This window comes from Charadrius vociferus, unplaced genomic scaffold (assembly GCF_000708025.1).
Source record: "Charadrius vociferus isolate BGI_N301 unplaced genomic scaffold, ASM70802v2 scaffold67, whole genome shotgun sequence".
Taxonomy (NCBI): Eukaryota; Metazoa; Chordata; class Aves; order Charadriiformes; family Charadriidae; genus Charadrius; species Charadrius vociferus.
The window spans coordinates 589,138-601,728 of record NW_009649485.1 but is presented as its reverse complement, the minus strand read 5'-3'; the positions used below and the strand labels follow the sequence as shown (position 1 = coordinate 601,728).

At 45.4% G+C, this 12,591-nt stretch overlaps 1 protein-coding gene across 1 annotated transcript in view; it reads right to left on the bottom strand.

Moving 5' to 3' along the window:
• The window catches only part of WNK2 (WNK lysine deficient protein kinase 2), a 121,220-nt gene that overhangs the window by 33,484 nt on the left and 75,145 nt on the right, over positions 1-12,591 (bottom strand). The window contains 5 exon segments of the mRNA XM_009889946.1: positions 804-853; positions 3,683-3,991; positions 6,724-7,263; positions 8,355-8,543; positions 12,495-12,584. Of these exon segments, the coding sequence (XP_009888248.1) occupies positions 804-853; positions 3,683-3,991; positions 6,724-7,263; positions 8,355-8,543; positions 12,495-12,584 (1,178 nt within the window).

The window sequence follows — 12,591 nt, the reverse complement described above, 5'->3', positions numbered from 1 at the left end:
GGGCAGTGCTGCCCCCGAAGCCGCAGCCACTGCCCCCAGCCAGCCCCTCTGCAGCCCAGCAGTGAGCCTTCCTCTCCAGGGCTCTTCCTCACTGCTTCCCCTTCTGCTTTTGAGTACAGGAACAGGCAGGCGAGGGCTGGCAGGAATTGAAATTTGCTTTTGTTTCTGAGGAGTGCTGAGCTGGCTCGGAGTGGGGGGTGTTATTCATCGTTACTTCTGTCATCAGCGTTACTGGGCTTGAGCGCAGCCTCGTGTCCGGCAAACCCACAGGAGGGGCTTGGGCCACCTCTTCTGGTGCTTGGAATGACACCTTTGGGTGCCCCAGCACACCACTCCCACCAACACACCGTTCCCCGTAACACAGCTGGGCAATGATCGTCACAGAAGGTGACACAGCCATACCCAGTTCATTCCCAAAGAGGGAATACACCATATTCCCAACTATACTAGCATAGCACGTTTCTATACAGATTCAACAGCATCACAGCCTGGGGCTGTACTGCTTCAGTTATCTTAAAAAAAGAAATTACATGCTAAAAATGAAAGCTGTTGTATGTATATCAAGGCAGCACCCAAACTAAAGAATTTCAAGAGTTGGAGGGGCCCAAAATAGGCAGGCTGCACACAGAACATGTGTGGCTTTCTCCCTAGACGTGCACCCTTCCATCTTCTCCCGGTCAGCTCCTGCTACTCTTCTCTCAGCCCAGGCAAAGGGCAGGCATTTGCCCCAGCCTTGTAAAGAGAGAGGAAAAACAGCCACCAGAAAGAAAACATTTCTTATGCCAAAGAGATTATAATGATACCTTTCACAGCTCTGTGACAGAGTTTGAAGTTTGTCCTGTATTGCCTGCTCCTAAAATGTAAGAAAAAGTCATTTAAGTAAATACATTGTATTGGCAAATGAAAAACACCTTTAAGAAAGGTTTTGCTGTTGAGACACCAGTAATAGTAAACCACTCTGTTTCACCAATTCTTGGAACTCGGAATTAAAATAAATGTCCCATTTTACCCTCCCAACATTACTTCTGTCCAAAGCATCACTATGTGTGCACAAGCACTTTTTAAGACAGAGCCACTGATCTGCTAGTTCCCTTCTGCTGCCTCTAAAGCAGAAGAGGTGGTGAAAGAAACCAGTTCTCACCACAATGGATAAACTCAGTTGCAGGACAAATCCACATCAGCACCAACCTAATTTTTTTTTTTTTTTTTGAATGGCTGTAACGTATAAGCTACTTTGCTTCATCGCTTTATATAGTTTCCTGAAATATGTTAAGTATTTTCACTGCACTTAGCGTATTCTGAAAATTTCTGGGGAACTTGCAAATAAAAGATGAAAATCCATCATTTAAAAACACCGCCCTCACATCGTGTCCTCTTGCTCTCTACAAAGCAGAAATTTTCCCAAAAAAGCTTCCTTCTTCACCAGTTGCAATGCTAGGACAGATATCAACAGCATGACTTTCACATCGGGGGGACCTGTTTTCACAGAATTTGTGATGGCAATGCCACTGGCACCGCTGTAATAAAATTACCACGTACGTACACAGACACACACCTCTACGTGTATATAACTGTGCGTGTATATACACGCTAACCAAATATATTCATAAATATGTATAATTTTATACATATTTATATATATTTACAAACGTATGTCGATAAAATATTTCTATAGACACACACCTAGAAACAAGCCCCTCAACTGTCATCGCTACATCTTAAGCTCACAGCAGTTGGTAGACCGGAGGTAAAAGCTTAGCGGTTAACCAGTCCACCCCACTCGTTGCCACACATACGCCATGCCAAGCTTGGCTGCAGTTTCAGTAAAACCGCAAAATTAATGAACAGTGAGAACACAGACATAATATATCTGAATTTTAGTAACGCACTTGATCAGTGCCTTACAAAATCTCATTTGCCTGACTGGTTTGGGTGTGAGCGCTGCTGCACATTGAAACAGAAGATACAAGATAAAAACAGTATGGCAGAGTAGCAACAAAATGGAGTGTTTTGAATATATACAGATATGAAACTCCTCTTACACCCAAGAAAACCTTAGCAATATATGTCATAAAATCAGCATGGGGAGCTGATCAATTTGATCAATTTGATGATACTGGATTGATTTGTTAAATTGAAAGAGAGAAGGGAGTTAACTCACAGATGAACTATGAGAAGCAAGTTAGCAAAACAGAGGTTAAATGTTCTGAGGGATATAGTAAGGTGACAGGACAGACATGTGCCTCAGTGGGCAGGGGTTTCTCAGGTAACATAGGACAACTTGTATCCCCCATATCACACTGCACATTATTGTTTATTCCTCTTTCCAGAATCCCTAATGGGACAGACCCTGCATTGAAGGCTGTAGCTCTGGCATCAGCATCGACCCTGACACAAGCTGTGCACATGAAGAAAAGGCAACTGGAGAAGAAACACCTTCAGTAAGAGATGTGCCCACCACCACCAGGCTTTACTGGGGGATTCTGCAAGTGAAGCACTATAGATGGGTTCCACCACTTCTGCTGCATCTAACCTACAGGATACGGAAATTCACCAGGAACCGTCCTACATCCCACCATGAGTATTCATTTGACAAGAATCAGACTGCCACTAGGACAGGCAAAATGAGGAACTAGAATCTAGTTTTAGCATCAGCAGCATCCTTACTGAACATCTTCTGGAGGAGGAGTTAAGCTGTGCCTCTAACGAATCTCCCAGGCTGTACTGTGTAGTCCAGGCATGCAGCGAGTACATGGAAGCATGGATAAAACCAAAAGAGATTTAGTTGGAAAAGATGGAAACTGTTACTTTGGGAGGAAAGGTAGGTCAGAACAGAGAGCCTCAAGAGGAACAATTCTGAAAGCAGAATTGCTGAGGGACATTTCCATTCAGGAGTGGAGAACAAATTAGACTTCTTTACTGAAATCCAGTGCAAATGCCCAAACCTTCATTTTGCTTTGCTTATGGATATCTGTTAAAGAGTTGAAGAGGAGGAAATGTTCTGTGACATTCTGCCAAGACTGAAGGTTAAACAATCATGGGATTGGAAAGAAAAGTCAAAATAGCAGACAGGAGGAGCTGACATAAAGCTGATAAAGAAAACCAATAAAATGTATCTTGCTTATGTGTGAATATCTGAAGAAACAAAAATCCCAGGGCTAGACTAGAATTCAGGCAATACGGGAGGATACAACGCTAAATGAAATGGGAACAAGGCTCAAGGTGAGGAGCATGAAGAGCTTTTACACAGTGAAGAATCTGATAATGAAGCAGTTTCTTAAGGCAAATGATGGTTTGCTGCACAAGTGCTTGAGACATTGAAAACAAGACTGGACAAAACACGGATGAAACTCTACGGAACAGCTTCCTACGGACCCACAACACTTAAAGGAAGTAATTTCTAGCTTTGTGTTTGTGCTCAGCTACAGACAAAGAGGAACTTGGTCCTGTTGCCTCGTTACTTCAAGGAGACATTTCACAAGGTACAACATGCAGCCTCCAGCTTCATTGGAAATAGCCAATTATTTGCTGACCCAGCGTTGCTAGCATCTAGGATGAGCAGCTCTACATGGTGAGGGGGAATAGTCTCCCTTGTGAAATAAACCCATTATTTCACAAGGGAGTCATTAAGAAGGTTAAGCGTGCAGCTGGTGAGTTACTTCAGAGGAAACGGCTCTACTACCTCTTGAGATGTCTCCGTGCCTGCCTGGAGAGCTGAGCAGGGAGCTGGGAGCTGCTGACCCAGCGGCTGGGAAAGATCGGGCTGAAGCTGCAGCAGAGCAGAAGGCTGAAGAGGCAGACAGTGATCTATGGGGACAGGCGGACTAGCCGTGGCAAGGCTGCCATGAACCTGGGAAACGCCTTCTGGAGCGCCGCGGGGAGGCAACAGCTCGGGCTGCAACTGCAAAGGCGGTGACATGACTATCGAAGGTTGCACGGGCAGCACCTGGGCTCCAGTTTCCAAAGCGTACTGAGTGTGTCCAGTCATCTGCTGCAACACAACAGACAGCTATTAAAACAAACGTCTACTTAGGCCGCCAGTGATTTACACGACAAGGTACTAACGCCACAGGAGTCCACAGAAAAAGGATTAAGATGTGGTGCCGAGGGACATGGTTTAGTGGTGGGTTTGGCAGTGTTACGCTGATGGCTGGACTTAATGATCTTAAAGGTCCCTTCCAACCTAAACAATTCATGGAATAACAGAATGGTTTAGGTTGGAAGGGACCTTGAAGATCACCTAGTTCCAAGGCCCCTGCTATGGGCTGGGACACCTCCCGCTAGCCCCATCCAACCTGGCCTCGAACATCTCCAGGAATGGGGCAGCCACAGCTTCTCTGGGCAATTTGTTCCAGGTTCTATGATTATAACTCTGCGGTGAGACTGCACTTGTGTGGTCTCTGCTTGGAAATGTAACTCCTTAAGGGTTTACACTTGCTTTGAAATGACCAAATAAAAACCTAAGGATTCCTCCTATATCATCATGACAATGTGTGTATTGCTATTTAATTCAGGTGCTATTAACAAAGCCATATTTTGCTAAGAAATTAAAATTTTAGATTATGAATTCTTTGTCCTGAATAGTTTGCTCTGCTTTCAGTGAGCCTACCACAACGTCCATGCAAAGACCCATAATCTAAATTAGGATTTTTTAAAAATCTGCTATATATGTAGAACCAGTAGCTGGTATAGACCACACAATTAACTCTTTTTTACTACCATATATACCAGTAACCATATAACCATATACCAGTAACCATATACCATATAACTCTTTTTTACTACCATATATACCAGTGTCCCACGGAACATATTGTTTCCCATTTAGTTTAATCATTGAAGACACAACTTAACTCTTGCCCCAGTCCTGCAAACGCTTCCTCACGTTATGCACCCAGGGGAAGTTTCATTTATCTCAGTGGATTTCTTTAGCGCATTAAAATAACTCGTGTGTGTAAGCGCTTTGTGGGAACTGGACTGATGCGATTATATGCCAGCTACCTCAGAGACTATGCTGTTATCCTGCATAAATGTACAACTCGAAAGAACTGTTAAGAACAGAACGTTCTCCTTTTAGCTACATCATGTATTTTTCCAAGGGGACTGAGCTTGTGGGAAGGGAAAAAAAGGAAAGAAAGGAAAATATGGAAGAAAAAAAGTATCATCACCTAGAGACTTAAGACTATTTGGAGAATACATTAAAAAAAATAAATCAAGACTTGGATGAGAATTAGGCCATACAATTTCATTACTGCATGCTCTCTGCAGATTCTGGATACAAGCGGAAATTGTTATTCCAGGTTTTAATGCGGATACAAATAAAGATGCAACGTGCTTCGCAACACAACAACTGCATGACTGCCTAAGTGGAGGTTGTTAGAATAGCAACTGTGGTGTACATTGCAGAAGCGCAGTGAATTATATTTTTTTTTTTTTAAATCTTACATAACTTGAATAATTCACAAAATATTTCAATGTATAGTTTACCTGGGCAAAACTAAACTCAGAGGTGCTAAACATCAACTGCCAAAACAGCACTGCGTTAGAAAACCTCTATTCACAGAAATACCTCTCTATTGAAAGTACTTGAAAACACAGAACAACGTATTTTTTAATATTCCTCTGCACTTGTCCATTCTGTTTTTAATTGCTATAATTTAACCTAAAAAATATTACTATGCAATTCTTCCATACGTACTTGATAGGTAATGACTGTGTCTGGATGGTTTGGGAATATCGGTTCTCTAGTTTTGCTGTTTGCCATGCTTGCTGTGCGTAACAGGCCGGACCCAATTCCTACAGCTAATGAGCTCAGCAGTAACTGTCTCGGGCTCTGTGTTGCCTACATTTTCACAAACACTAATTCTGTAAAATATATGCCTGAAGAGAGAAATTTCAAAATGATGTACTACTTTGAAGATGCCATGATATGGCAGGTTGAAATGGGATGTTATGAATTTTAATCAATATGTTACGGCAAAGTGTTGTAGTAGAACACAAATTTTCAAGAACGCTATCATTAACAGATTTAGTGCTCTCTCCTGCTTGGGTCAGACTGCATTTCATGTTGTCATATCACAGATGTGGCAATAGCAGTATTTACAGACTCTGTCAACAAGTCCTGAACAAGTTCTCTTGTAAACAGGGCTAATATTAGAAGCTCCATTTGATGCTTCATTTCTTTGATAAGGAGGAAAGGGTCTGCAGCTAGAACTCATTCTTGCCTGATAGACCTCTTCCATGCAGTATTCTGGAGTTGTTATCGGATGGCCATTTCCCTTTACCGTTTTAAAGTGGTTCTACACCAAAACAAGTCCAGGGGCACGCAACAGCCTACGCAGTGTGCACAGACCGGGGTGAAGGCATCTGCAAGGCTCTTGGCTGCTCTTCTCCCACCCCAAGAGAATGACAACTCACGCTTCTCTGGTTTGAGATGGGAGAAGGGAGAGGGAATTCCAAAAGTGCTCTTGGCTGCTCACTTTCCAGCCCCTACATCCTCGATATTCACTTCTGCCTGCATTGAAGACCTCCAGACCTGCCCTGCTCCAACTGCCTGCACAGCACTAGCAACCACCTCCAGGACCAAGGTGGAGAAGTTAACAAAGCATCCAAAAGAGCAAGGAAAAAACCAAACAAACCCCAAACCTCCCTGCTGCCTGTTGACACCAGAGTGAGCCCCAGGAATTTTTTTTTGACACCCCCCTCCCCCACCCAGCAGATTACCTGGTGACCAGCCCCAGGCGCAGACAGAGCCTGTTCTGCCGGATGAATGACGCTTGGCTGAAGCGACTGAGGAGGTGGAGGTTGCGTCGGCTGGGACACTGCTTGCGTGCCCTGCGTGTGATGGGGAGAGGGCGCTTCGCTCTGAAGGAGCTGCTGGAAGGTGGTCTGGTACATCTGCTGCTGGGGCAGCGGGGGCACCCCGGGGTGCGGCGGCAGCGCTGGCACTCCCGGCGGAGCCACAGCAAGCAAGGGGATCGTAGCAGCTGACATATTTGGCACTATTGTTTGGCAGGGCAAGACCAAAGAAGCCACGGTGGTGTGAGGAAGATTGACTGCCTGCATGGGGAGGGCAGGGGAGTTGGGCGCCATAGGCAGAGCGGGGTTCATGGGGAGGCTGGGCAAAATCACGGCTGGAGCGAAATACTGTGAAGGAGCAGGGATGGGGGGCACGTTTGCAGCAGGTATATCAGAGAGGTTTGGAGGAAGGCTGTCAAGTCCTGCCAGAGGAGTAATTGCAGGAATGACAGGAAACTGAGGAATCTGAAAAAAAGTATAATACCACATAAATTGCAAGCGCTTTCACTGATGGTACAAAGTAGTTTCATTTGCCATACAAGTATGCAAAAATCACCTGTGCCATGATGATAATTATGTCTGTTTGTTAATCACTTCCATTCATTTCCTGAGGTTCGTAAACACAGAAGTAAAAACCAATTTATGCTTATATCATTAGCAAAAGAGAAAAAAAAAATCCACTTTGGGGGGACATTTTCGTACCTTAGAAGCTTAAAACTATTTCTAACGCTAGCTTGAAGCCTTCAAGCAACACACTAATTAAAAGCTGCTTTCATTTTAACGTAAATGCAAAGGGACTGGACCAGACAAGATGCAAAACTCTTCCATGCAAAATTCAGTAAGGCAATTCAAAACCCCTGTCTTTAAAAAGGCTGGCTGCGACCCAGGCAGCACAGGAGATCCCTTAAAAGGGTTTTCACAATCATAAACCTCTCAGTGACATAGCAGACTAACTACCCTGTCATCATGGGAGCAGCTTGCTTCTTCCCTTCGGGACAAGCTGCTTCACTTCGCGGTGGCTGTCACTGGCCAACACGCTAAATAGCACCACCAAAACCTTCCCGGCCAAGGAAAGGGTCCGTCCCTGCGACTGGAAACAGAAAGGGGGCTGGGAGCCGGGGAGGGGGGCAGGGGGTTGGCGGGGAAAGTGGTGAAGTTGGGAGCTCGGAAACAGGGCGGGGGGGAACGGGCAATTTCTCATGCTCTGAAGCCTGGGATGGGGAAGAGAGTATGCCGGGGGGAAGGTGCAAAAACAATGAAAAATTAGAGAAAAAACTGCAGTTATTGCAATTTGGTAACTGCCACTAACTGGATTCTCTAGGCATGACACAGGATTACTCACAAAGGAGGTTTTTGCTTCACCAAACAAACAAATAGTAAAGAAAAACACAGGAATTAGGAAAAAAGCTATATTCTTATGGACTAATTAAATTAGCATGCAGTCAGAATAGCCACACACACACACAAAAAAAATCAACCTTGCAGGTCATGTCAATTATTAGCTGGAAAGCTTTACTCAAATGCATGTATTCACACACAGTTTTCAGAGACGTTACCTGTGAAGGGGCCACTGGCGGCAGCTGCGGCACTGTTGATATCTGAAGGGGCTTTAGGGGTGTACTGCTGGCGGCCACCTGAGAGGTCTGGGGCTGGTACTGGGGCAATAAATGGGCCGCAGGCTGGATTGGGCAGACTGGCTGGCTGGCAAGCACCTGCTGCAGAGAGGCTTGCTGGGATATGGGTTGCTGCCGGGAGAGAAAAAAATTACCAAAAAAAAAAAAAAAAAAAACCAAAAAAACAACCCTCCAGAAAACCAAGGTTGTAGCTTTTATGTTACAACAGAAGCAGTTCACTGGACGCAGGTACCCATTTCTCACTCCGCACCACAAACAGGACTGTCGCTTAGAGTGGGGACAGTTTCTAGAAGAGAAGGGCGCTCCGAATTTAAACACTGTACAAGAGCCTATGTTTAAAAGACATTTAAATGCGAGTTATGTTACCTGAACAGACAAGTTCTAACTGTCTTGGAAAAGGTTATCTGTAATGACTCAGACTTTAAATCCCAGAGATGGTTCTAGTTGGCCCTCTAAAATCCTCACCTACTAACTTCAAAGATTCCTACTATGCAGATTATACCCAGCTAATCTTGGCATTCAAAAGCTGACTACAGAACATAGCTGGCATTGAAATATACAACACTTATTATCTGAGACATGAATAAAACACAGTAATTATAGTAACAGCTGGATCCCAGTTATTTCTGAGGGGCTGTAGTAACAACGTGGCAGCCAAAAAAGCCATTTTCCCCTTCCAGGGAAAACAGTGCTGCACCAGCCTGCCAGATGTCATACAGTAGAACAGAAATAAAAAGCAGCACTAAAGCTGAAAATAATCAGTAACAACGGTAATATTTTGCTTAGTGCTTTTTTAGTGGAAGGATTCTTCAACCAGTCGTTAGATATTAATACAATAAAACAGTAGAAGATGTATCAAGGAAGCAAGATGCCATCCACCTTTAAATAGCTAAAATTCAAGCATGACTGGTAAGCTCCCAGTACAGGGTACAAAAGGGAATTTGGTCACGGGTATCAAGCATTCGGGGCTGAATGCACTGAATGCCACAAGCAGTGCAAGACATGCTGGAGACAGCACTGGATAACTGCACAGCACCAGCTCCGCTCCTGCAGTGTTTATTAGAATCATAGCATGGTTTGGGTTGGAAGGGACCTTGAAGATCACCCAGTTCCACCCCCCTGCCCTGGGCAGGGACACTTCCCACCAGCCCAGGTCGCTCCAAGCCCCGTTCAACCTGGCCTTGAACACCTCCAGGGATGGGGCAGCAACAGCTTCTCCGGGCAACCTGCGCCAGGGGATCACCACCCGCACAGCAAAGAATTTCTTCCTCACATCTCATCTCAATCTCCCCTCTTCCAGTTTGAAGCCATTCCCCCTCGTCCTATCACTACATGCTCTTGTAAAAAGTCCCTCTCCAGCTTTCTTGCAGGCCACCTTCAGATACTGGAAGGGGCTCTGAAGGTCTCCCCCAAGCTTTCTCTTCCCCAGGCTGAACAAACCCAACTCAGCCTGTGCTCACAGCAGAGGTACTCCAGCACCTCTGGACCTCAAGACAGCCTTAGTCCTGTCTGAGGTATTCATCTTGCCACATTAAAAACAACAGAACAACGACATGGCTCTGTACTGCAGTTTCTGCCATTCCAGGTTTCGGGAAAGCAAGGGGATTTTACCCAGTTAAAATCCCAGACTCAAGGGAATGGCAGTGCCGGCGCAAACAGGAGCTCGCCTGGCACTGGTGATGAGACAGAGCGAACTGGCGGAGATGGAGCCCAGCGCCAGCTCTGCAACATGGGTAACTCCTGCCAGACCCAACCTGGCCTCAGGAGCAGGTCACTCACATGGGGCTGGGCTGGAGCTAATAACCCCAAAAGCACCCAAAGCCAGCTCAGGCCTCTCGCCATCGCTGGCTGGGTTAATCCCCAGCTCAGACAGGCTGCCCACAGATAACTGGGGATTGAGCACGCTGGCGTGGGCCAACCCGCCTTCCACTCGAGAGGACACTGCCTTAAAAGCAGAAAAAATGCACTCACAAAACTAGAGAAGCTTCCTAAAGCCTCCATTTCAAATTCAGCTTGTGTTTTACAACATGCTTGTGGATTGGGTGAGGCATAGGGAGGGGAAATCATCCAGATGAATTATGCTAACTTTGCCTCATTATAACTTTAACATTATAAATGCACAGACACCCAAATTGGGGGGGGGGGCATCTCTGCTGTGAGGAGAAGGCTGAGAGAGTTGGAGTTGTTCAGTCTGGAGAAGAGAAGACACCGGGGAGACATTAGAGCCCCTTCCAGTATCTGAAGGGGGCCTACAAGAAAGCTGGAGAGGGACTTTTTATAAGGCCACGTAATGACAGGACAAGGTGTAATGGCTTCAAACTGGAAGAGAGGAGATTTAGATTAGATATCAGGAAGAAGTTTTTCACTCTGAGGGTGGTGAGCCCCTGGCACAGGCTGCCCAGAGAAGCTGTGGCTGCCCCATCCCTGGAGGTGTTCAAGGTCAGGTTGGACGGGGCTTGGAGCAACCTGGGCTGGTGGGAGGTGTCCCTGCCCCTGGCAGGGGGGCGGAACTGGGTGATCTTCAAGGTCCCTTCCAACCCAAACCATGCTATGATTCTATGATTCATACAAGATCTATACATTTCATTTTCTTCGGCAGATGAATTTTCTCACCCGGTTTCCCATTCTGTTGCTGACCTGCCCTACTGCTCATTTACAAAAGACAGCAGATCTCCACTGCTCATGTCATCATGCTGGGACACTCCAGGAACACCAGAAGTACTTCTGCCTCTGAGGCACACAGGTGCTCTGGGAAGTTCGGCACAAACTTTATCATTTTACCTATTTCTGTAATGATAATAATACTGTAAACACTCAGTTTTTTATTGCGCTTCATGGCAATATTAGAAAACAAAGACAGACTAGTTATTAAAACCTTTTACTATCAGGGATGGAATTATTTTAAGAGATAGCAACACTGTGAGGAAAGGGCCTGTGAAAGAAATGGAGGAAGTTGGGAAAACATCCTATTCCAAATCAGCGCTTACTTACTGGGGACAATAAACAAGATTTTGAACTGTCAGCATAAAGCTCCAGAGGCCACTGGAGAGATCTGTGAGATCCTAAATTTGCATAAGTGTAAAATTTTTGACTGAGAGAGCCATGAGAATATCCCTGCCCATTAAAAAAAAAACATGACATATGACAAAACTTCACATAAGCATATGTTTTTCAAGGAGACCAAATTACACTGTTCCTATGCTGATGCTTTCAGAAGACTAGGGCATGCTAAAAAAAATAAAATGCACCTTGCGAGATAAATGTTGGTAACTAAAAAGGTTTGGAGAGGTGCAATACATGCCAGTCACAAAGTAGACAGACACTCCCAGCCCCGTGAAAAGTTTCTACCAAGGGAAGCCGAGCTTTTGGTAGAATCACAAGAATGAGCTCTAAATTACCCTACCGTGCAGGTCTGGGGCTCACTGCCCCCCAGCCGACAGCACCTCTGCACCAGGAGGCGACCTCAACTGCTCCAGAGGTGTTTTGTAAATACCCTTAAGGCACATGGGTTTTGGGGGGAATTCGTAATTCAAAATGCACAAAGAATTGCTATTTGGAGACAATTCAGAGAGACAGACTCTTCTCCTGGAAGATAAAGCTCTTGGCTGGATGCCTACACTGAACTGTACTTCACGTGTGCGCACAACTCAAAACGCAGCACCGCTGAGGATTCAAAGACAACCAACACCAGGCAACAGTCTCCTTCTAACCGTTTAAAAAGGAGGTGCCAAATAATAATGCAAAATTAATAAAAACCTCTTTGATTTCTAAGGACCAAGACAGTACATTGAAATCAGTCCAAGGCTTCAAGCTGATGCTGAAAAGCCACAACAGAAGAGACAACATACATCAAGATGCTCTAAGGTACCACACAATGATTGTCATCAACCCGTTACTCTTCCATCCCTTAAACCCAACGCCCTTTGCCCCATCCCTAAGTCTCCCAAGTGGCAGTTCCATAGTTTCAAACCCCTCAGACTTGCTGTGGGCAGGGGCTAGAGCAGAGCACAGGCAAGGAACAGGAGGAGAAAAAGCATTTTTCAGCAGCAGTCACGTTCTCACCTGCTGGCCAGCCAGCACCGGCTGTGGCTGCCCCAGCTGCAGGGAAGCAACGGTAGTGGGCTGGACGACGGGGAACGGCATCGCCGGCTCCTGGTAG